A 25,511-nucleotide genomic window follows, 5' to 3' on the forward strand; every position below is an offset into this window, starting at 1 on the left:
CGAGCGGTATAAAATTCAATATTAATTCACCCACCAGCAAATGTCAAGTTTAAAAGTCAAAAGAGTCACACAAACTGAGAATAAAGGGAATGGGACCTAATGAGTCACATGGTTTTTTGGACCCAATAATTTTATGGGATCCAATGAGTCATATGGTTTTTCGAACCCAATAAAGTTATGGGACCCAATGACACGAAAAAAGGTCAACGGGACCCAATGAGTTTACGTCCGGGCTACATACCTGATCCTCAATAATCCTGTGATCCGTTTCCTGGAGCCCCGAGCCCGAATATACCTTGTTAATCCTGCTGGGATAGGACTGAAAAGTTCCTTTACCCCCGCAGTCTAACCAAGATTTTAATGTATTTCATCTTCATTTTATATTAACACCATTTCCAAATCCTACCCTGGGACTCATGTTAAGGTTGGGAGGTTAAGACTTCGGAAATTTGCTTTTAAAGAAAGGAAAGCTCAGTGTGTGAGAGAAAGATAGAGATAAAGGGAGAAAGAGAGGGGGCTTAAAATATCGGCACATATGGTATTTTTTTACACCAATAATTTACGACATACAGCCTGATTACCTCGAATTTGCCATCAAAAATTTTGTCAAAAGAGAACGAATGTGCAATCATATTCATTGAATAAAATAGATATTGACTACAGAGCCACTTTTCCATCTGATGTTATGTTACGTTTTGCTCGGAACGACTTTAAAACGGTCTGGGGAAAATACATAGCAATAGTGCTCAACCATAACCGATCAACGATTTTTGTTTAACTATTAATTGTTATATTCGTCTTTTTTCGAACAAATTCTTCACTGCACTTAGTATTCTAACAAGAACTAGAAAGGGCCTTACCATGAGGGGAACACAGTCGAGGTAACATCTGCATAACATTGATAGCAGTTGCCAGAATAACATGACCCGACTCGTCATTCTGCACCAGAGACTTGAATAACATGACCCTACATACACTAGGCTAGAATAACATGACCCTACATATAGAGGTACTTACCATGATTTCACTCACTGCACATTATTCTAACAAGAACTAGAAAGGGCCTTACCATGAGGGGAACACAGTCGAGGTAACATCTGCATGACATTAATAGCAATTGCCAGAATAACATGACCCGACTCTTCATTCTGCACCAGAGACTTGAATAACATGACCCTACATACACTAGGCTAGAATAACATGACCCTACATATAGAGGTACTTACCATGAGGGGAACACAGTCGAGGTAGCATCTGCATGACATTAATAGCAATTGCCAGAATAACATGACCCGACTCTTCATTCTGCACCAGAGACTTGAATAACATGACCCTACATACACTAGGCTAGAATAACATGACCCTACATATAGAGGTACTTACCATGAGGGGAACACAGTCGAGGTAACATCTGCATGACATTGATAGCAGTGGCCAGAATAACATGACCCGACTCTTCATTCTGCACCAGAGACTTGAATAACATGACATGCACTAGGTTAGAATAACATGACCCTACATATAGAGGGACTTACCATGAGGGGAACACAGGCGAGGTAACATCTGCATAACATTGATAGCAGTGGCCAGAATAACATGACCCGACTCTTCATTCTGAACCAGAGACTTGAATAACATGACATGCACTAGGTTAGAATAACATGACCCTACATATAGAGGGACTTACCATGAGGGGAACACAGGCGAGGTAACATCTGCATAACATTGATAGCAGTGGCCAGAATAACATGACCCGACTCGTCATTCTGAACCAGAGACTTGAATAACATGACATGCACTAGGTTAGAATAACATGACCCTACATATAGAGGTACTTACCATGAGGGGAACACAGTCGAGGTAACATCTGCATGACATTGATAGCAGTGGCCAGAATAACATGACCCGACTCTTCATTCTGAACCAGAGACTTGGTGAATATGGGGGACACCAGGGGAGTTGGATTCAGGGCCGGCAACCTTCTCACTACAAGACATAGGCAGACTTCAAGCAGGGAAAACACTATGCGTTGGATTCAGGGCCGGCAACCTTCTCACTACAAGACATAGGCAGACTTCAAGCAGGGAAAACACTATGCTTTCGCCTGGCTTGAGAGTCCCGTTGGAGCCACCTTCCCCGAGAAGTTCGATTTCTTCTGAAGCCAGTTGTTCTTGATTTGCAGGCGCTAATTCTGTAAGAGAAAACATAACATTAGTGGTGTGCACTTTAAAAATAAAAGAGCATACTAATTAAGAAGAAAATGGGTCTTTACTTGACTAAAATACACAACTTTACTGATGGAAAAGAGTCAACATGTTTCTTTTTATTTTTTAGGTATTACTTAACTAGTACTTGATATGGTATCCCGTTTCCAAAGTTTAATAAAAGATCAATCAACCCATAATCATTCCATCATGGGACGGGTCAGTGTAAGAAGACTCTCCAATTTCGATCTTTGTAGCTGTTCCGAGAACGAATCTTATCTGTATGGGATAAAATTCTCCTTCGGCGAGATTTCATTACCTCTTAGTTTCTTCTTTTTCAAAGCATCCAAATCTTCCTGTACAGCTTGCACTATTTGCTTGACCACTTTCATGGCAATCTCCTGAACACAACCGCTGTCTTTCGTGAGAATCAGTCTGGAAATTAAAAAAAAAAAAAAACGAAATTCGAACAAGACCAAAATGAGGAATCGATAACTTTTCGCATGAAAAAAGTAATTTCTACAAAGAATTGCCTAGTTGAACAACCTTTATCAATTTGAATTTGTTTTGGGATACTTGAATCCGAGATGATGGACATTATTTTGCTTCTTTAATTCAGATGTAAATGGAATAGAATACGTCTGTTTATGAGACCATATTTCTGGTTTTAATGAACGAATAAACTTTTACGACCCTTAAAAGCTGTCTATAGTGTTAAAGCGCGTTAAAGGGGGAGAATAGAATGTTAATAATGAAATTTTAAAATTACACAAAAAATGCTACCAATCTTACCTGTGAATCACATTACACATAACCTTTATCAGTTTGAATTTGTTTTGGGATACTTGAATCCGAGATGACGGACATTATTTTGCTTCTTTAATTCAGATGTAAATGGAATAGAATACGTCTGTTTATGAGACCATATTTCTGGTTTTAATGAACGAACAAACTTTTACGACCCTTAAAAGCTGTCTATAGTGTTAAAGCGTGTTAAAGGGGGAGAATAGAATGTTAATAATGAAATTTTAAAATTACACAAAAAATGCTACCAATCTTACCTGTGAATCACATTACACAACTCTATAGGTAGACTTTTGTTGGCAGTCAGAATTTGCCGAGCTCCCACCGAGTCCAGAAGAGTGTACAAAGCTTTCAGACTTGTCACAATGATATCTGTATTCTCTAGAATTTGAGTATTGCACAGCGCTTCCATACAAATGCCTGGAAAACGGGGAAAAGCAGAATATATAAGCCTACTGATTTCACCGAATATTGGACGTATGTGGGCGAATGATGGAAAATTTTGCTCTTATTTTTCTTATCATTCCGAAATCGAAGAGACAAGGAAGACAGGGTAGGAGAAAGCCAGCTGTTCTCAGAACGAACCTAATCCCTTCAGGATATAATCCACCCCGGGCGGGAATCGAAAACGCGGCCTAGCGCTTACAAGGCAGACGCGCTACCAACCAAGCTAACTAGGCTGGCAGGCAAGAACTTTGAGAAGCATAGGTTTAATATAAAGTCCGATTCGCGGGGGATTCGAACCCGCGACCTAGCACTTACAAGGGTACCACTTACCGAACATCAAATGGAAGGTTTCCGTATCTGAATTTTTCCGCTCGGTAGCATTCACGTCAAAATACTTCCCCTCATTGTTAAGCCACAGGGACGTGGCGTGTAATACTGCGGGCCAAGTTTCCGAATAGTAGGATCGGCAGGAGTCCATTGTGTCCGAAGTGTAGAATGCACCGCCCTCATGCGGGAGGGGACCTCCAGCGTAGAATTAAATAGATAATTAATTTCAGAGAGCTAAAGGGCTCAAAAAGGGTTCCTACGAGGCCCTCAAAGGACCATTGGATACAAAATAGATTCAATATGTTTTAGAGAAATAATACCTATACTTACCTTGTTTATCCTCCTCGAACAGGACTAAAAAGACCCCTTAGCCCTGCAGTCTAAACGAGAAATTATTTTAGAATATGTATAACCATACAGACAAACAAAAGAAAAAAAAAATCGTCGAGATAAAAATTGGAACTCACGATCAATCATCTAGCACAGCGATGCCCAAACTTTTTTCTACGCGGCCCCTTTTTTATGTTAACGCTCCGCGGTCCCTTTACTGTATTTTATGTGATCTTCCCGGGGGTCTTGAAATCCTTCACGGTCCCCTCAGGGGCAGCGGCCCGTTGTTGGTCATTGCTACAACGTAAACCTGCAACATAGACCCATTGTTATAATTATTTGATTTCTTTAAAACAAATAAAGATTACCTTACCTACAATATAGAAAATTATGTTATTATACACACTAGGCTTGCACTCCGGCCGTCTGGGGTTCAATTACCGAAGGGGTCGAAAAAACGCTCTTTAGTAGCGACTAGTAACAGCAATATAAAAAGACTGAGGATCAAATTCAATCTAAGCTCTCCTGATTATTAAACGAGAGTCTTGATCACTAACTACAATGGCGAAACGAAGAATCAGAAATTATGCTCTTATGCCGGGGTTTACCAACTCGGGATTGAGATAATGCTGTGATGTCCACAAAAGTAATAAAAAAGCTCTGCTTTACCGCAAATAGATTGAAAATTGGCATGTTTTTCTTACCTCTGCCCATGCTTTCAAGATGGCCAAGGTTTCCAGAGTGGTCAAGGATTCATTGTAGATCGGATTACCACGATGAGGGCCTGATAGTTTGACTAGGGAAGATACCAGAAGTTGATGGACACGCCGTAAATCATTCAGATCTCTGGCTACACCTAGATATAAAACAAACAAATATTATATCATACAAATATTATAGCGCATTTATATCATAGCTACTCATTTTCCTCACGAGGCTGAGTGGGCCCCGCAACATCCAGTCACGGAGTCAATCATGAGGCCAGGGTTTTGAGTTCCGGCTGCACCAATGAGAGAAGATTATTACTGGGACTCTCAAAGTTACCAAAATCATCGTCATCGTTGTTGTCTTCCCGATTATCGTTCAGCTGAGATGTTCTGTTGTTGATATTGTTGTTGGTTGTGTCGGAAGTGTTGAGAACTAGACTGTGTCCGTTGTTGGTCATTGCTACAACGTAAACCTGCAACATAGACCCATTGTTATAAACATTTGATTTTTTAAAACAAATAAAGATTACCTTACCTGCAATATAGAAAATTATGTTATTATACACACTAGGCTTGCACTCCGGCCGTCTGGGGTTCAATTACCGAAGGGGTCGAAAAAACGATCTGCCGCCGGGAATCGAACCCGGGTCTCCCGCGTGCAAGGCGAGTGCAGTGACCACTACACCATGGGAGCTGATGTATTGTGTTATAATGAGAGATCTTCACCAACCTGAACCAATCCAAGAGGAGCAAACTTTACAAGCAGCTGCCGTCACGTGACTCGCTGTGTCTGGAGAGAATGCAGGACGCAATGCCGCTCCCACCTGGAGACAAACAGAAATATCAGGAAATAAATAAAGAGTAGGTAGGTTGAAATGATAAACATATACTTCTTCACTATTTGTAAAATATTCTGGGTTTTATTTCATTTTCATTTTATGGACTAGTTTGAGTCAGGAATATCAGGAAACAAATGAGAGTCTTGGAAAATAAGTAAATAACTTCCATGGCCAAGTACAGATGGCACATTTGATTAATGCTCTCTGGAGGTCCCAGGTTCCCAAGGAGCACTTAGGCTCGGGAGGACACTAATGAGTACCCATTTTAGACGAGAGCTGTTGAAAGTTAAAAGACGAAGACCTCTACAATTAAGTAAATAAAGAGACTTGTAATGTTGGGATACACAAGGCAAAGTTACAGAATCTTCTGTACAAAGTTACAAGATGGACCTTCACAAAGTTACAGAATCTTATCTATCGTTTAATAAATAAGAAACAGGAATATCAGGAAACAAATAAGAGTCTTGGAAAATAAGTAAATAACTTCCATGGCCAAGTACAGATGGCACATTTGATTCATGCTCTCTGGAGGTCCCAGGTTCCCAAGGAGTACTTAGGCTCGTGAGGACACTAATGAGTACCCATTTTAGACGGGAGCTGTTGAAAGTTAAAAGACGACGACCTCTAAAATTAAGTAAATAAAAAGACTTGTAATGTTGGGATACACAAGGACATTGAGAAGAGGCACTTGATTCACTGCATTTTTTTTTTTTTTTTTTTTTTTTTTTATTACCCTGATAACGTAATCTCACCTGTGCTTGATATTGTTCCAGAAGTAAATGTCCAGGAAACTCAGGCTCTGGAATGCCACTGAATCTATCGATGATATCTTTCAGCGTATGAAGACCTTCCAGTCGGAGTGGATCTGAGTCAGACGTAGCCGCCATGAACGCCATTCGTACCAGCTCTGAGAGGTGAAGCACTAGGTAGTCACCTGGAAATAACAGAGGCATTGTTGAAACAATTTCAAGAACAAAGGGTCGAATAGGAACCTCTGCTTTGAAAGCATAAGCACAAGTCCTCACCATGGTTGACTACGGTTAAGAAGGAGCAAATCAAACATGGCTAGAGACTATCACCCGGTATATGGCAGATAAAAAAGACATTTTTTCTTTATTCTGCCATCACTATTCGGCTACAGCTGAAATCGCTACAACAACATTAGGAACCTAGGTGGCTGAGTGGGTATCACAACAAGCTTGCATACCGCAGGTCCCGGATGAGATTCCCGGCAGAGTCGATTTTTTTCGGCTTTGTGCTTGGAATACGGGGTCCACTCAGCCTCGTGAGGAATCAAAAGGAATTTATAGAAATGACAGAAATTTACTAGGAAGCTCTTGGATATGCTGTGATTTTCTTCTCCTTCTTTGCCTTTTCCCGTGTACAGACGGGGTCGTCATTTTTCGTCAGCCCTGAATCAGCCCTAACTAGGGTGATTGCTTTGGGCTGACATTTGGTTTTGGCTGCAAATTTTACAAGTGGATGCCTTTCGCACTCAACCTTTGCTATTTCTTTAGCAAGGGAAATTCAGGCTGGTATACTCCCTGTTTAAAGTCCAACAGCCAGAGAAAGGCTGTCTCTTGGCGTTCATCAAAAAAGAATCCGCTAATACTCACTCTTATTCTTAGTAGCCACCAACTCCTTCGCCAGGGCCAGGTCAAAGTGGGGATTGGGCCCCGGTACCGCACTCATACATACGGCAATTATTTTCCTCACACACTCCGCGGCGAACACGCGGGTCGGCCAGCGCGGCATGATGTTCACGTGGGCTTTCTCTTCGGTGTGAAATTCTGACTGGTCGTCATCTGCATCATCATGTTCGTCGTCTTCTATGTTTAGGTGGGAGGAGTGTGAGGTTCCCCCGGTGCTGGTCGTGTCTTCGTTGATGGAGGCATCTGAGGAAGCAAAAAATATGATATAAGATAAATGAGAGGAGTATGCGAGTATGCAAGTATGCAAGGATAAACAATGAAATTCGGCTAGAAGAGATACCGTATTCCACATTTAGGTCATGGGTCAGCACAAAAGCATCAGAATTGTTCAAAAATTGCATTCGAAATATGACAGCAAAATTTTTGTCGAAGGGCATCGAACCCGGGACTTTCTTGCTCTGAAGTCACCATCATACAAGTTTATATCTCCTAGGACCATGATTAATACCATGGATCGAAGGGCATCGAACCCGGGACTTTCTTGCTCTGAAGTCACCATCATACAAGTTTATATCTCCTAGGACCATGATTAATACCATGGATACTACTTCGTCTTCGAACAGTCTTTTTCCGGAAGTATCTCCCAGTTTCAGTAAAACACCCTGAATAAAAGTCTCTGTACCTTTTTTATTCAGAAATATTTTGCCCCAAGGTTATTTTTTATTTTATTTTTACCTATAATTATAATGTAAACATAGGAACAAAGTATGAAAAATCCATGTTACTCTACTTTATCTTTGTATGAAATTTATACGGAAGAAGGAACAATGTGTGAAACAACTAAATGGAGTCTTTACCTGATGCCACCGTCAGAACAGACTTGATCAAACTGAGCCACGGACTCAGGTTATCAGCAGCTAACATATTGAGCATACTGATCAGCGTATCGTGGGTGTATTTTTCGATACTACTTTTTCCGGAAGTATCTCCTAGTTTCAGTAAATCACCCTGAATAAAAGTCTCTGTACCTTTTTTATTCAGAAATATTTTGCCCCAAGGTTATTTTTTATTTTATTTTTACCTATAATGTAAACATAGGAACAAAGTATGGAAAATCCATGTTACTCTACTTTATCTTTGTATGAAGTTTATACGGAAGAAGGAACAATGTGTGAAACAACTAAATGGAGTCTTTACCTGAGGCCACCGTGAGAACAGACTTGATCAAACTGAGCCACGGACTCAGGTTATCAGCAGCTAACATATTGAGCATACTGATCAGCGTATCGTGGGTGTATTTGATGAGTTTGCTGTCAGTCTCTGTGTTTAGCATGTTGAACAGCATCCCTGGTAATCCTGTTTCGGTCATGACTAGAGTATCTGAATCAAAACGAAAGAAAAAAAGAGCAAATTAATAAACAGAATCGAATCAAATGAAATAATAAATTCTTTGTGGTAAAAGAGAGCTTCTTCACAACATTTGTGGGTATTCCCGGACCTCCGGCGTAGAATTAAATAGATAATTAATGTCAGAGAGCTAAAGGGCTCAAAAAGGGTTCCTACGAGGCCCTCAAAGGACCATTGGATACAAAATCGATTCAATATGTTTTAGAAAAATAATACCTATGCCTTGTTTATCCTTCTCGAATAGGACTAAAAAGACTCCTTACCCCTGCAGTCTAAACGCTTGGGACTGATGAGTCCCTCTAGGATAAACAAGTTTCTATTTCCGTCTCACCTGGAGGTAAAGACAGCAGTGCATAATCCTTCAGCACATTCAACCAATGAGAGGCCAGGGTTTTGAGTTCATTTTTTCTCTCTCAGGTCTTGATCAAGGTATTATTATAATGTACAAAATGTGTCCCATAAAATGACAACATACTTATAAGAGACCTTGGTTAGACTGCGGGAGCAAAGGGACTTTTCAGTCCTATCTCAGCAGGATGAGTGCAAAATTTTGTTGATTCTAAGTAATATACATAAATTTAAAAAAACAAGTTCTTGAAAAGAAGCAAACTACCTATACCCTATTTAGCCTGCGACAGTATAGGGACTTTTCAGTCCTATTTGGGGCTGAAAAGTCCTTACTTGGGACTGGCTCTTCTTCTTCCTAGCCTTTTCCTACTTAAATGGGGTCGGCATTTTTTGTCAGCCCCCTTCCAGGTAGCCTTATTGAACATAGAAAAAAGATTAAAAGTAAAGTGGCCTTCTCAGGACTTTACATTTCGGGGCAGGTGGCTCAAACTGTAGAACAAATGTGTCTGCGGACCGAACTTCGAGAAAAGTATGGCTCGGCCGCTATTTCGGGCTGAATTTTAGGAAAATATCGAAAAGATTTCGCCATGCTCTAGAGTAGACTCTAGGACTTTTTGCCTGAGACAATCTCTACCATCCAATCCTCTTTGTTTAGACTCGGAAGAGTTTTTAGTAGTTCAGTATTTAAGGCCTAATTTTGGCCAGATTCAGAAGTTTTTTTTATTATTATTATTATTTTATTTAAGGCCAGATTTAGAAGTTTTAGACCAGATTTAGAAGTTTTAGACCAGATTTAGACGTTTTAGACCAGATTTAATAGTTTTAGACCGGATTTGATTAATATTAGAGGCCCAATTTTGGAAAAAACACGTCAGAAACAGTCGATACTTTTTGATCAATTGTAGACCAGATTTAATTAATATTAGAGGCCCAATGTTGGAAAAAATATGTCAGAAACAGTCGATACTTTTTGATCAAGATGAAAAATGACTTACGCATAACGTAGGAACAAGCGAGGATAGATTGACATGACGAGGTGCAAACAGATGTAACTGTTGTAGACAAGCGATCGCCTCAGCTTGCACTGAAGGATCATCATGATCCTGCATCATGGTACACGCGCACAGGAATGAAGACCTTGCCATGCTGATGGAACGGGAATTTCCTGCAAGAAATTCAGCAGATTACATTACCTTTTTGCCACAGTGCAATATTCCTAAATTAAAATGGACGCGGCACACAAGAAGAGACCGCCTTAAGGTAACAGGTAATAAATTACCTTTTTGCCAGCCTAGTTAGCTTGAAAGGTAGTAGGTCTGACTTGTAAGCGCTACGTCACGGGTTCGATTCCCGCCCGGAGCGGATTTTATCCTAAACAAATAAGGTTCGTTTTCGGAATGGATGACTTTTTTGTATCCTGTCTTTCTTCTCTCTACTTTGAAAATATGTGTCTTGTGTGACATGAGGTGTGAATTCAATGAATCCGGATTCAAGTCTCTGGATTCGATTGATTTGAGAATCACATTCACAATACTCGGATTTTCACACTTTTTTTTGTCAAAATTAATCTAGATACGATGTATTCACCCAGATTTACACAAACAAATACCCTTATACTACAAGACAAAATCAGGACTTTGAGAATCACATTCACTATACTCAGATTTTCACACTTTTTTTTTGTCAAAATTAATCTAGATACGATGTATTCACCCAGATTTACACAAACAAATACCCTTATACTACAAGACAAAATCAGGACTGGGGTGAAATAGGAACTTCCCAGGACTGTGGTTCTTACCTTGCAGTTCGGGGCCCACTGTGGTAATGAGTGCACTCAGCACCTTTCCAATACACTGGTGTACATCTACGAAGCTCTGGGGTACGGTCAGCAACAGTTTGATGGCCAGAGAGAGGGCATTTTCCACATAACCTCGGAACATGGGACCTCCTGAGTCTGCTATCAGCGAGAGAGCATGAAGCGACCAAACCTGAGGGATGGGATCAAATATAGAATAGAATATTGAATCAAATATTTTTACTTTGCTGTTGTAGCGGCTTCAGCTGTAGCCGAACGGTGATGGAAGAATAAAGAAAGGATATCTTTCTTTCTGCCATACACCGGGGTGATGGTCTCTAGCCATGTTTAATTGGCTTGTCCTGAACCGCAGTCAACCATCGTGAGGACTTGTGCTTGTGAGAATCCAATATAGAATAGAATATTGAATCAAATATTTTTACTTTGTTGTTGTTGTTGTTGTTGTTGTTGTTGTTGTTGTTGTAGCGGCTTCAGCTGTAGCCGAACGGTGATGGCAGAATAAAGAAAGGATATCTTTCTTTCTGCCATACACCGGGGTGATGGTCTCTGGGTATGTTTAATTGGCTTGTCCTGAACCGCAGTCAACCATTGTGAGGACTTGTGCTTGTTCTTTAAAAGCAGAGAGAGCCATTTGAAAAGTTCCAGCTAGCTAGGCTGGTTAGGGTTAGCTGTTCTCCTCCCTGTTTATAGTCCCACAGCTAGACGCTAGTCTACTCCGAAATGGACTGTTATCGTACAATGGTATGAACAGGGGGTGATAATTATAATGGACTTACACGAACATTGAAAAAAAAAAACTAGGTGTTTCACCGCCTGTTTTGTAACGATGAAACATCTGTTATATTGGACTATACACTGGTGAAAGAAGACTATCTGAAGACTTTCCACACCACCTGAGCACGAAGCCCGTATCCGTCTGTGTCGTAGCATGCCTACCTCGTAGTATGTCTCTCGTCAGATGGGAGAGAAGAGACATAATTCTGGGAATCGAATCCGAACCTTCTACATGGGAAGCACGCGAGTTACAGCTGGTTCAACCCTGCCTCTGAAAAAGAATACTGGCCGTGGACAAAGTATTAGTTTGACCCCCTAACAAAGTCTTATCTGATACAAATATGTCCTGAAAACCTTGTTGACGTGTCTATTATGGATAAATTGGAAAAAGAAGAATTAGGAGAAGAAGAATAAAGAAGAAGAAGAAAAGGAAAGAGGAATAAGAAAAAGAAGAAGAAAAAAGAAGAAGAAGAAAAGGAAAGAGGAAGAAGAAAAAGAAGAAGAAAAAAGAGGAAAGAAGAAGAAAAGGAAAGAGGAAGAAGAAAAAGAAGAAAAGGAAAGAGGAAGAAGAAGAAGAAGAAGAAGAAGAAGAAAGGAAAGAGGAAGAAGAAAAAGAAGAACAGGAAAGAGGAAGAAGAAGAAGAAGAAGAAGAAGAAGAAGAAGAAGAAGAAGAAGAAAGGAAAGAAAAACGCTGCCAACACATTTAAAAACGAGCACAAAAAGACGTACACGATAACGGTGATAACATCTGCTTCAAACTTCACACAAATGAGTTTCCTTTGAAGTGAAGGGGTGTGGGAATTCATTATGGCCGCTAAATACTCCACAACTTTCTCCAAATTACCTATTCCTGAGGAGTGTTCCACGAATGAAATCTCAATTGGAACACACCGCACGCAAAAAAAAACTCGTAGCATTCGGCTGGGATTGAACCCACGCCCTCCTGTTTACCAGATGGGCGCCTTGACCACTACACCACCAAGGCAGGTAGAAACAGGGTCAGTGACACCTCCAAAGGCGAAAAAGTTCAAGGTCATCTTTTCTGCTTGGAGCTATCTAAATTCTGAAATACAAGATTTACATTACTTGAGCAGAGTGTTTTTAAATTGAGTTTCAAGAGAAAGGAAGTGTGATTCCGTTTTATACCTTCTTTAAATTTCCTTTCTGCCTGATCTTTTCTTGGGGAACTTCCCTTCTGCGTGGGAGTCTTTTATCCACTTTAAAACTGAGGCATATGCAAACTAGATAACAGACAAGACGGCAACCCCAAAATATGTTACGAAAATTTGGGTGATAAGGTCGAAATTAAAATCATGTCAAAAAAATTTCGTTCCTGACTGCGTGAATCTTGGGTGAAAGTTTAGTCATAATAGACTGAATAATGAATAATGAGGAGGGGGAAGAAAAACAGAAGCTGGAGAGAGGGAGGAGGAGGAAAAGAAGGAAGAGGGAGTGACACAGTAATAATAATACCTACTTTAAAACTGAGGAATATGCAAACTAGATTAACAAACAAGACGGCAACCCCAAAATATGTTACGAAAATTTGGGTGATAAGGTCGAAATTAAAATCATGTCAAAAAAATTTCGTTCCTGACTGCGTGAATCTTGGGTGAAAGTTTAGTCATAATAGACTGAATAATGAATAATGAGGAGGGGGAAGAAAAACAGAAGCTGGAGAGAGGGAGGAGGAGGAAAAGAAGGAAGAGGGAGTGACACAGTAATAATAACTTTAAGAGGATTATATTTTTGTTTCAGTTGATGAAATAACGTATTAAATTTATCTAAAATGAAATGAGAACCGGCCTCCCTTCTCAACCTGCCTTTGTCTCAGAATATTTTCACTTTCTATTGTCAGATATACGAAATCCTTAGGAGAAAAAAGTTGTAAAAACTGTGTTTTGGGTCAAATTTGAGCTCGACAGATAAAAAAAGTAGGTAGGTACCTAAAATGACATATTTCTTAGCAAAGATCTTTGAATAGAGAACGTGTGTATTCGTCTTAGAATAGATAAGAACTTTTTGGAACTTGGTCCACAAAGTTATTTTACCCATAAGCTAATTCGAAAGCCCAATCTTGACTTATCAGATACAGTATCTGATGATGATAAGTCAAGTTCTAGTATCTGAGATATTAGAACATTTGCATTGCAAAAGACCTAAATCCAAATATGAATTACCTTCATGCCGATCGAAATAAAGAAAGTCCATGTATTTTACTGTTAATTTATTAATTTGTTGGGTCAAATTTGAGCTCGACAGATAAAAAAAAGTAGGTAGGTACCTAAAATGACATATTTCTTAGCAAAGATCTTTGAATAGAGAACGTGTGTATTCGTCTTAGAATAGATAAGAACTTTTTGAACTTGGTCCACAAAGTTATTTTACCCATAAGCTGATTCGAAAGCCCAATTTTGACTTATCAGATACTAGAACATTTGCAAAAGACCTAAATCCAAATATGAATTACCTTCATGCCGATCGAAATAAAGAAAGTCCATGTGTTTTACTGTTAATTTATTAATTTATTTTTCGTCTAGTACACAGATACAGTTATTGGTTATTTAAATATTTAAAAACAACACTAAAGATTTCTTTTTTAAAACAAATAAGAAAATAAAATATCTAAAAAAACAATCTAGAGAAAAAACATCGAATACTAAAATACATTAAATAGAATAAATATTAATTTCACGGCTACATTATTTCATGAAATAAAGTTGAAATGATCTGATCATTGATTTTATTATTGAAATAAAGTTCATAGAATCTATTGGGAGAGACAACAATTTGGGGAACAACATTGAAAATTCGAGGGAACTTACGGTAGGTAATGAAGAATGTGAGTATCATTTTATAGCTATAATAATACATATAAATATAAGTTTCTATTGTACGAATATACTTGAAATAGGAAGAACTCAATAGTTCGGTATAAATAGACATGTGTACCTACTTCAGTAAATTTGAGTCTCTTGACAAACTCTAATGAAGAACGTGAGTATCACTTTATAGCTATAATAATAGATATAAATATAAGTTTATATTGTACGAGTATACTTGAAATAGGAAGAACTCAATAGTTCGGTATAAATAGACATGTGTACCTACTTCAGTAAATTTGAGTCTCTTGACAAACTCTACTACAAATTGGGAAGAACAAGGAATTTAAATTGTGTTAAGGATTAACGCTTGTCGCAAAATATCGTTCCGCGATTACAACGGGCTAAATTTTGACTTGACATGGCCTCGAACCACCAACCTCCAGATGCGAAGCCCACCGCGCTAACCACTGAGGTTAGTAATCGCTAAATTAATATTTCCATGTTCTTTCAAAATGTTAACAGTACAGTTTCTCAACAGACCTTAAATTATTGAAAGAAGAGCACATGCCTTGTTTGTTAAATGCAATATCGGAAATGTCAACACAGAAAGTTGAAACTATAAATTACTCGTGTCAATACAAGCTAACTTGGTAGAATGCGTTCAATAGAACAGAATAAAATTTAGTTCCTAAAAAAATTTCCCAGATCAACACTGAATCTAAGCAACGTCGAGTGTGGCGGATATCTGGATGAGTGACCATCCGGACAAGTCCTAAGGCCCTGGCTTCTGATTGAATCAGTATTACAGCTTGAGATTGGGATAAAAGATGTGGTGATCTTAGCGAAGTACCAAAAGGTGGCAAACATAGATATGATATTTAGGAGTTCAAAGTGTGTTGACAGAAAAGATTAGTAAAATATTTAAGTCAAAATAGAGACAATCACTATCCTAATCACTAAGACTTAATTGACATCCAAAATTCCAGACAGTATTTAATACTGTCGTAAGAAACTAAGGCTTAAACCAAAATTTACAGTCATTAGTTGTTATTATTATTACCTTTTTTGAAATCTCGACAAAGTTCAAACCAATTTAAAGTCCAGACTAAAGTGGTTGGTGTTGCAGTAATAGTGGTGAACGAACAAAAAATACATTGAAACAAACTTTAAGTTTTATAGTAAGGATTTTGATCCAAACAGTGTCAAAAAAGAAACATTATTCACAGATATTTTCACTAACCTACAACCTGGTAGGGTGCCTTTCAGGTGGCACCATATAATATAACTTACAGGATTACAGACGTTTGTCTAATAAACTTGAAGAGATTTTCCGTGTCTATGTGACAGGAGATAACCATACTAGTTTACCCTTTCTTTATTGATTTTAAATACACTTTGATTTTTTCTAATTCCCCTTTTTTTTTATTTTAACCCACTTTAACAAGTTTTGTCTTTTGTGGGACCTCTCTCAAGGCATCAGAATTACTGGCTCTCAAGTTGCACTGAAGCGTCAATTCCAAACATCTGATTGGCTAAAATGTGTTTCAGTCTGACTTGAGAGCGAGAATTTTTGTTCATAAATACGGGTGTAAGTGACTCTTTTGTAATCAATTCCCATTTTTCACTTTTTTTTACAATGACGCCACTGGTCGCTACTCGATTAAAGTAGCTACTCAATTGTCTCACGAAACTGAGGGCACCCCGGACTCCATGCACAATGGGAAAAAAACTTCGATTTCTCCGGGAATCGAACCTGGGACCTCTGGCGTGCCAAACCACCGACGTTGTTAATTTACCTGAATATTCTCACTCTTCGATTTCTCCGGGAATCGAACCTGGGACCTCTGGCGTGCCAAACCACCGACGTTGTTAATTTACCTGAATATTCTCACTTTGCACACATTGTCTGAAGTGATTGATACAAGGATACTGTAGATTAGGAGCAGCTATTACTTCACTAGGAACATGCAGAATGAATACTGCCGGGAATCGAACCTGGGACCTCTGGCATACAACCCTAGTGTCTTGGAGATTAGCTAATTTACCTGAATATTCTCGCTCTGCACACATTGTCTGAAGTGATTGATACAGGGGTACTGCAGATTAGGAGCAGCTATAACTTCACTGGGAACATGCAAAATGAATACTGCCAGAGCTAACATCATTGTCACCTCATCTGTCTTGGTCTCATTAGTTCCTGCCACTGAAAGAGAGATGGTTAAGAAGAGAGTGAGTGAGTGAGTTACAAAAAAGAACTACTCTTTTCAGAGGTCTAGCTGTGGGATTATAAACGATGAAAAAGATAACGCTAACCAGAGTGAGTGAGTTACAAAAAAGAACTACTCTTTTCAGAGGTCTAGCTGTGGGATTATAAACGATGAAAAAGATAACGCTAACCAGGCTAGCTAGCTGGCAGTTTCCAATGGATTATCTCTGCTGTTAAAGAATAAGCACAGGTCCTCACAATGGTTGACTGTGGTTCAGGACGAGAAAATTAAACAAGGCTAGAGACCATCACCCCGGTGTATGACTGATAAAAAAGATACATTTTCTTTATTCTGCCAACACCATTCGGCTAAGGCCGCTACAATAATTTTTTTTAGAGGACTACTCAGTCGATGAGTCAGAGCCTATATGACTGATAAAAGAGATTCATTTTCTTTATTCTGCCAACACCATTCGGCTAAGGCCGCTACAATAATTTTTTTTAGAGGACTACTCAGTCGATGAGTCAGAGCCTAACTTCTTTGTTCTTTTGCTGAGCATCTATAAATTTCTATAGGCAGGAAAGTATTGCCAGTAAAACAATTCCTTGGATTCCTGCTTATGCAGGTTCGACTGTAATTTTTTTTAGTTCTATTGTATTCTAACCTGTCTTCGCCAAGTCGATAACTTTAGCCAGGGCGCTCTGCAGAAGACTATTCCACTGTTGTTTGACTTGAACCGGCATCGAACTGTGATATCCACACAGGGTTTTCAGTGCATGGAGAGCTGCCGTGATGGAAGGCTTACTGGCTAGGACTGAATTGTCCTGAGCCGTCTTCGTGGCTGTCTCCTTGATAATACCGGTCAGTAGGTACAGGAGGGTGGGCAGAATTGATACAGCTCCTACACAAAAGATTTATTTAAGAAGTTTCCATTTATTTGTTATTCCATCTCTCTTTCAGTGGCAGGAACTATAAACATTCGTAAAAGCCGGAGATTGTGCCACGGATGGGGAAAAAGATGGGAAGTTGATTTGGGTCTTTTGGGGTTGAGTGGATTGCAGCACATCACATACCTTCAGGCACACTCCTTTTGTCAAGGGTTTAAATTTACCCTTGAGATCAATTTAAGTAGAATACAGGGTGTCTGCCAAAATGGAAAAATAAAATTCCCTGACTTTTCTCGGTTTTCCAGTCCATTTTTTCCAAATTTCTAGTCTACTTTTTCAAGATTTTCCCGCTACCAACCAAGCTAACTAGGCTGGCAGGCAAGAACTTTGAGAAGCATAGGTTTAATATAAAGTCCGATTCGCGGGGGATTCGAACCCGCGACCTAGCACTTACAAGGGTACCACTTACCGAACATCAAATGGAAGGTTTCCGTATCTGAATTTTTCCGCTCGGTAGCATTCACGTCAAAATACTTCCCCTCATTGTTAAGCCACAGGGACGTGGCGTGTAATACTGCGGGCCAAGTTTCCGAATAGTAGGATCGGCAGGAGTCCATTGTGTCCGAAGTGTAGAATGCACCGCCCTCATGCGGGAGTTGACTAGCGAATTCTGTAACACAGATTAAAATAGTTGCTAGTAATTGCCTTTTCAATTTAATCAAGGTCTTTTTCTTCTTCCTAGCCTTTTCCTATTTAAATAGGGTCGGCGTTTCTCGTCAGTCTCTTCCAGGTAGCCCTATTGTGTACCTCATGTCCTGATAATTTTTTCTCCGGACCTCCGGCGTAGAATTAAATAGATAATTAATGTCAGAGAGCTAAAGGGCTCAAAAAGGGTTCCTACGAGGCCCTCAAAGGACCATTGGATACAAAATCGATTCAATATGTTTTAGAAAAATAATACCTATGCCTTGTTTATCCTTCTCGAATAGGACTAAAAAGACTCCTTACCCCTGCAGTCTAAACGAGAAATTATTTTAGAATATGTATAACCATACAGACAAACAAAAGAAAAAAAATCGTCGAGATAAAAATTGGAACTCACGTTCAATCATCTAGCACAGCGGTGCCCAAACTTTTTTCTACGCGGCCCCTTTTTAATGTTAACGCTCCGCGGTCCCTTTACTGTATTTTATGTGATCTTCCCGGGGGTCTTGAAATCCTTCACGGTCCCCTCAGGGGCAGCGGACTCCAGTTTGGAAATTACTGATCTAGTACTTACTTTCGTCTTCATTGAAATCCTTCTTCTCCTCTATAAGTATGAGGGCGTGCTCACACACTTCCTTGGCCTCCCTCTGAGTTAGCTGACGTAGGCAAGATACTGCTGCTTTCCTCAGAAGAAGATGACTGCTCGATAGAGTGCGCTGTAACATAAGACCGGGTTTCCAGAATTGAGCGGTCGGCCATGATTGTAATGTAATAAGTAGGCAATGTTTTATTTGACATCAATTATATCATAGGTACATAAGTAGGTTAGAGAGCAGTAGTAAGTTTCAGTATTCAGGACTCTTCTTCTTCCTCGCCTTTTCCTACTTAAATAGGGTCGGCATTTCTTGTCAGCCCCCTTCCAGGTAGCCTTATTCAACATCGAAAAAAGATTAAAAGTAAAGTGGCCTTTGTTTTTTCGAAAAGAGAGGTTACGAAAATTAAAGAAAAGAACAAATAAACAAGCAGACGAGTATAACAATCTAAGGAAAAGAGTAAAAAAACAAATTAAATTAAACTACCAAGAATACATTGAAAAAATTACGCAAGATATTAAAAAAGGGGAAAGTAAATCTTTTTGGAACTTTACAAAAGATAAAAGAAAAAAATCGGAAAAGAATTGTCTTCTTTATCTATATTATGAAAACAAAACAAATAATTAGGTAAGTTATGTAAAAATATCATTATATATATAATTAAGTACCAATTTGAAAAAATAATATTAATAATAATGCTCATAATATAAGCCTCTTCTAACTAGTAACTATTCTTCTTCTTTTGATCCTATCATTATTTATTCTAAGTTCTAATTTAGGTACCTTCCTATATACTTGTTACCCTGATAAAATGTATATCTACATAGGGTAGCACTTTTCTTTTGTTTTGACGGGGCAGAGCGCCACCGCATTCCTTAATTTCCTTTTCATTACCCACTTTAAATATTATTTCCTATTATTATTATGTATTAGGCAATTCTTTATTCTAATAAAGAAACAAAATTTAATAATAATGTTGAATGTTTCCGTCTAGATATTATTGATTAGATACAAATGCTCTGATTTTCATCGCCTCACAGACAAAGTTGTGGATTGCATACAGCTTACTGGTCATTGAACTGCAGTCAACATTGAACAGCACTTGTTCCAGGGTGTTTCCTTGATCCAGGATTGGTTTTAGGAACACCGATCTGACATCCGCGTACATGGGGCACTCACAGATAACATGCTGCAGTGTTTCCAACACAGCCAGGTTACACATAGTACACAATTCAGTTGTATTCCAAGAGTGAATGTTACCTTTTAAGTTTATGTACACCCTGTTTGCGCCGGCAGCACGGAGTTGACTAAAAGTTCTTGTAACCTGGATTGGACAATCAATGTTGAGGTATGATTTCATAGTGTGTCCGTCTGCTATGGTCTTGTAAATGACACTGTAACTTGAGAGTACTCGCCTGTTTTCATCTTCCATAATATATTTCTGTTTGTAAAAGTCAAGGAGTGAATCAATCTCGGTTTTTACTAGTTCTGGGTCTTGTGATTCCCAGAGACAGAGTTTGCCAGCTTCGCGAAGGATAGAGTGCAGCTGTGTTACCCAGTTATACTTCATGTCTGGGTTTGCTGTATGTCTCCGCATCAGGGTGTAATAACAGATCTTAGGGTAGCGGTGCTCAGGCATGGACAGGATTTTTATCCACCATATTATTGTTTGTTTAATAGCGTAATATGCTATTTTGGTGATACCAAGCTCACATCGGACAATATACCCTGGTGTTGATCTGGAAATTTGTAGGACGGTTTTATAAAATCTCATCTGACATCTCTCCACCTCCTCGAGATATCTGTGTGACCAAACCTCAGCAGCGTACAGTAACGTGGACTTGGCAATGGTTTCAAACAGATGGATTTTTGTCTCCCAACTTTGTGACCTTGTCTTTATTAGAGTTTTTATTATACTGGAGGATGCTACACTGGCTTTCATAACTGCTTGGCTTGCCGCTTGAAGAAATAAACCTGAAGATGAGAACATGACACCTAGATAAGTAAATGTATTCTTCACTTCCACTTCTTCTCCCTTGTATCTGAAGGTGTCCTGTGCGCTTCTTCTTCCCTGTTTAAATATCACCACGTTACTTTTCTTTACATTTACCGTGAGTCCTTTTTCATCGCAATAGATCTCCAGCAGGTTCAGTATATTTTGTAATTGAACTCTACTGTCAGCCAACAACACCAGATCATCCGCGTACATAAGAAGTAATAAGTCCTGACTGTTATTAACACTTACTCCTCTTATCCCTCTTTCTCTGAGGAAGTCTTCCATATCAGTTATGTATAATATAAACAGCAGTGCGGATAAAGGATCTCCTTCCAACAGTCCCCGTGTTATTTTCACCTCTTTTGTGTGTTCTCCATTCTGTGTTCTGACTCTGGCCCTGGTGTTCAAATACAGGGTGGCGATGGTGCGGATGATGTTACCACTAAGACCAAGCTTAAACAGGGCTTTCCACATTTTATCGTGTGGAACAGATGAGAAAGCTCTCTGGAAATCTATAAACACAGCATAAACCATTCTGTTCATGGATCTCATGCGCAGATGAACTATAGAAGACAATACGAATATCCCATCCACACAGCCTCTCTTTCTTCGGAACCCCATCTGCCCCTCATTTATCACGCTGTTCTCCTCAGCCCAGGTATAAATTCTATCAGCCAGGATGTGCGTGAATATTTTAAATATGTTATTTAATAGTGCGATACTGCGATAATTTTCGGGTAGATTTTTATCGCCTTTTTTAAATATCATAACCATGTCTAGCTTTGCTAAGCTCTGTGGCACATTATTGTTTTCCATAATGTCATCAAATAATATGCGTAGTTCATTAAGCCAGTAAATACTAAGATTCTTCAGTTGCTCACTGAGTATGCCATCTGGTCCAGGGCTTTTACCACTCTTCATTTTTAAGATAGCTTCATGGAGCTCATCCATAGATACTTTTGCATCCAGAGTTTTACACCGCGCATCCTGGAAATTACCAGGGAAGTCCCACTCTATGTTTTGATCAAATAGGTCAAGCAGATAATGCTCCCATTCTCCGAGGGAAATATTGTTTTCTTTTGGGGATCTTTTCCCTCTAAATTGTCTAATTGCATTCCAGAAGTCTCTCGTATGTTTTACATTTTTTAATAGCTTTTGCAAGTTTTGAAAGTGTAACTTTTCTTCTTGTTTAACGTTCTTTAAAAGCAGAGAGAGAGCAATTTGAAAAGTTCCAGCTAGCTAGGCTGGTTAGGGTTAGCTGTTCTCCTCCCTGTTTATAGTCCCACAGCTAGACGCTTTCTTCTTGTTTAACTGTCTCTTTATAACTCTTTTTTGATTCAAGATAAAGTCTTATGTTTTCATTTTCACCTCTTTTCCACTTTCTGTATTCATTCCTCATTTTAAGTTTCAGGTCTTTGCATTTCTTATTAAACCATTTTTTGTCTTTATTTATTTTTGTATGTCTGTTACCAAGTTTCTTTATTCTAACCAGGCCAAGTTTTTTTGATACTTTGTGTACAGCTTGTCTCAAATCGTAATAACTGGTGTTATCGGTTCTATTTCTCTCAATTTCCTTCATAAAAGTCTTCTTTTTTTCTTCATTCCAGGAGTAGATTTCAACTTCTTTTAATTGTAGATTCTGAATAGTATCTGACATATCCTGAGCTTCTTCACCAAGTTGAATCCAGAGTGGGAGGTGGTCTGAGTGGAGTGGCGTGTCTGTTACTCTCATTTCCTTAATATCTACTGCTGCTTCAATCGACACCCACACTAAGTAGATTCTGAATAGTATCTGACATATCCTGAGCTTCTTCACCAAGTTGAATCCGGAGTGGGAGGTGGTCTGAGTGGAGTGGCGTGTCTGTTACTCTCATTTCCTTAATATCTACTGCTGCTTCAATCGACACCCACACTAAGTCCACAACGCTTACTCCCGATGTATCAACAAAAGTAAATTGAGCCGGAATATCTCCATTTATCCTACTCGGGGTCAACACAAACAAGTAAACTCGGAATTCTCGGAAACAAAACAGAAAGAGAAATATTTCAATGCACAAAATAAAGAAGACAAACAGTCTACCAGTTTAACACACAAAACAAAAACGACCTCCCCAGGAGATAATTTACTCTCTCGATAAAACAGCGATAGGTACGAAGGGGAGCACTGTATGTGCGATACGCACTTCGCGAAACTCGAAAATAAACGAAAACCGAAAATCGCTCTTCATTGAGTGCTGTTCCGATAAGTATTTCTTCTTCCACAAAGTTCAAATCGGATATTCTTGCGTTGAAGTCTCCACACATTAAGAGTTTTTCTTCCATTCTAACACTTCCTAGAGCATCTTCTATCAATTCCATCACCACTGCATCGTCTAGGCTTGGTTTAAAGTAGAATATTCCCAGAGTCAAATCTTTTAGATTATCCAATGTGTATTTGACGATTATCCAGTATTCTGTCTTCTCTATTATTCTTGTGATAGTGTTTTTCTTTGATATAATCAGAATTCCACCACTTGGTCTACCAACCTGTTTGTCTTTGATAGCAAAGCTATGTTCTAGAATAGTTTCGGGAAGAGGGAGCCGAAGAGGACCACGGAGGCGTCGACAACTGCGATGCCCAGTGGGAGGGGGCCCGGAATAGTTTCACCCTGGAATAGAATAGAATATACCCCGTTTATACTGCCAGAATGAGACTGAAAAGTCCCTTTACTACATATTTAGTGCAGAAAATTTTAAACAAATTATTCTCTTAGAACACATTTTAATGAAAAAGAAAAGAATTCAAACCTCTTTTAGGCCAGATTATAGTGATATATCTATCCTCCGTGAACCTAATTTTCATATCTATTAATATACTCAATACTTAGATACTCACCTCAGGCAAAGCTCTATACAGACAACAGATATCGTGCTCCAACGCTCCCGATCCTGCTACACTGTTAACTGTCTGCAGCTGAAAATAGAGGAAAATACGTATTGACACAAAATATTACCAGTGTAAAAGATTACTGATACATGGAACTTGATGGCAAAGAAGGCACTTGGTAATGCTGTAATATCCACAAAAGTTGTGAAAAGGCTCTGTTATTTGATTTAAATTTTGATAGTAGGCATTGACACTGTGCGAGCGGTATAAAATTCAATATTAATTCACCCACCAGCAAATGTCAAGTTTAAAAGTCAAAAACCTATGCACTAAGAGAGAATTTTGCCGAAATCTAAACCGATTTCGAATTATGATCAATTTTCCGTGAGGACCTCTGGCTACTTCCATACATAATGAAGTAGACAGATTTCAATTCGACAAAGGAAGAAAGCATATTTTTCATGTTATGTGGAGACATGGATGGATGCAAAAGAATAGGAATATTATAACAGAAAAGAATAGATACTTATCTTCAAAACATTGACTAGATAGCAGGGAGAGAGTTTCGTATAATCTCAGTCTAACCATGGCCGCTGGAGCTTTCAAATTTTGTCCGTACGTTTTCAATACTGATCCAATGCTGAAATATGAAGAAATTATAAAAGTTAAATTAATAACTTATGGTCTACCACACACCATTAGTTTGTCCAAAAGATATAAGCCTCAAGACCTCTTCTCCTTTCTAGCCTTTTCCTATTAAATATTAATTTTGAGCTTTTTCCCTGTCTAAGCAAAGTGGTTAAAGGCAAAGTCCTGAGAACCGCTTATTCCTTTTGAGCTTTTTCCCAGTGTGGCCCTAAATAGCAAAACTTTGGTCCGGAATAAAAGCTGAACCGTAAATTTTGCCGTTCAGATTTCGAGGCCCAATTCGGGCTGGATTGATGCCTGACGCTTTTTCTTAGATACAAACCCTAGGAAATACTTACGAAGCCATCATTTCAATCGCCTTGGATATGGGAACTAGCAGTCTTCTAGTGTGGTCCGGAGTCAGTAGCTCAGGACAGTGGTAAGCAAAGCTGTACATGGCTGACAATGCGCCAGCTCTGCCTTCCAGAGTAACCTGGGGGATAGGCGGGAAGACACAAGTTAGAAAATGAGCTCTTTTTTGTAGAGTTTGATAGAGGGGACTGCAACTACTTGGGTCCTTACACAAAAAAGCCCACTCTGAGGCTTAGGTGTAGGGGTAACTCCCCACAAAAAAGATGGGTTAATCTTAAACGAATCTACGAAGGTCATATCCTCCCGAAAGTGAAAAAGAAGACGGGATAGGAGAACGCCAGGCGTTCCGAGAACGAAACCTACCTGCCAAGTAAACGCTTCTCCTCGTTCTTTCTCCGAATCCAGCTTCTCTTTCGACTGCGGGAACGAGTTTCGCCACAGCAGCAACATTCGTGGCATGAGCTTTCTCACCACGGGGACACCTAGGGTTAAAATAATAATATAATAAATTAATAAATAAGATGGAAGAATAAGATAAGATGGTAAGATATGATTAACAAAGATATTGGAAAGAGAAATCAGGACCCTAGTCTCATAGAAAACAACCAGACTTTTAGAGATCGATTATGGTGGCGAGGTTTTGTAAATAGTCGACCTGCCATAAACAGAACGACTTGGGATATATATGTATGTAATAAAATAAATGCTGTTTCTTTGTGTTATTATATCAGAACTTTGCTGCTCACTGCAGCATCCAATGTTTACCTACCATAT

General features: G+C 39.1%; 2 protein-coding genes across 2 annotated transcripts in view; both read right to left on the minus strand.

The window, feature by feature from the left end:
• The window catches only part of LOC113466919 (HEAT repeat-containing protein 5B-like), a 68,737-nt gene extending 66,947 nt beyond the window's left edge, over nt 1-1,790 (minus strand). Inside the window, exons 1-5 of the mRNA XM_026822714.1 lie at nt 1,688-1,790; nt 1,536-1,646; nt 1,384-1,494; nt 1,227-1,254; nt 242-305 (exon numbers count right to left, since the gene is read on the minus strand). Of these exons, the coding sequence (XP_026678515.1) occupies nt 242-305; nt 1,227-1,254; nt 1,384-1,494; nt 1,536-1,646; nt 1,688-1,790 (417 nt within the window). The remainder of the gene's footprint in view (nt 1-241; nt 306-1,226; nt 1,255-1,383; nt 1,495-1,535; nt 1,647-1,687) is intronic.
• Nucleotides 1,791-1,804: 14 nt separating this feature from the next.
• LOC103507995 (HEAT repeat-containing protein 5B) overlaps nt 1,805-25,511 on the minus strand; it is a 59,976-nt gene continuing 36,269 nt past the window's right edge. The window contains exons 11-35 of the mRNA XM_026822716.1: nt 25,101-25,219; nt 24,725-24,858; nt 24,249-24,378; nt 23,748-23,825; nt 23,437-23,520; nt 19,889-21,859; nt 18,858-18,999; nt 18,048-18,248; nt 17,356-17,592; nt 16,530-16,687; nt 10,867-11,056; nt 10,061-10,230; nt 9,049-9,127; nt 8,508-8,690; nt 7,275-7,553; nt 6,411-6,592; nt 5,550-5,643; nt 4,817-4,968; nt 4,373-4,422; nt 4,155-4,162; nt 3,786-3,977; nt 3,266-3,428; nt 2,524-2,639; nt 2,050-2,191; nt 1,805-1,979 (exon numbers count right to left, since the gene is read on the minus strand). Coding sequence (XP_026678517.1) covers nt 1,820-1,979; nt 2,050-2,191; nt 2,524-2,639; nt 3,266-3,428; nt 3,786-3,977; nt 4,155-4,162; nt 4,373-4,422; nt 4,817-4,968; nt 5,550-5,643; nt 6,411-6,592; nt 7,275-7,553; nt 8,508-8,690; nt 9,049-9,127; nt 10,061-10,230; nt 10,867-11,056; nt 16,530-16,687; nt 17,356-17,592; nt 18,048-18,248; nt 18,858-18,999; nt 19,889-21,859; nt 23,437-23,520; nt 23,748-23,825; nt 24,249-24,378; nt 24,725-24,858; nt 25,101-25,219 — 5,414 coding nt within the window. The 3' untranslated portion in view covers nt 1,805-1,819. The remainder of the gene's footprint in view (nt 1,980-2,049; nt 2,192-2,523; nt 2,640-3,265; nt 3,429-3,785; nt 3,978-4,154; nt 4,163-4,372; nt 4,423-4,816; nt 4,969-5,549; nt 5,644-6,410; nt 6,593-7,274; nt 7,554-8,507; nt 8,691-9,048; nt 9,128-10,060; nt 10,231-10,866; nt 11,057-16,529; nt 16,688-17,355; nt 17,593-18,047; nt 18,249-18,857; nt 19,000-19,888; nt 21,860-23,436; nt 23,521-23,747; nt 23,826-24,248; nt 24,379-24,724; nt 24,859-25,100; nt 25,220-25,511) is intronic.

The sequence above is a fragment of the Diaphorina citri genome, unplaced genomic scaffold (genome assembly GCF_000475195.1).
Source record: "Diaphorina citri unplaced genomic scaffold, Diaci psyllid genome assembly version 1.1 scaffold358, whole genome shotgun sequence".
Lineage (NCBI taxonomy): Eukaryota > Metazoa > Arthropoda > Insecta > Hemiptera > Psyllidae > Diaphorina > Diaphorina citri.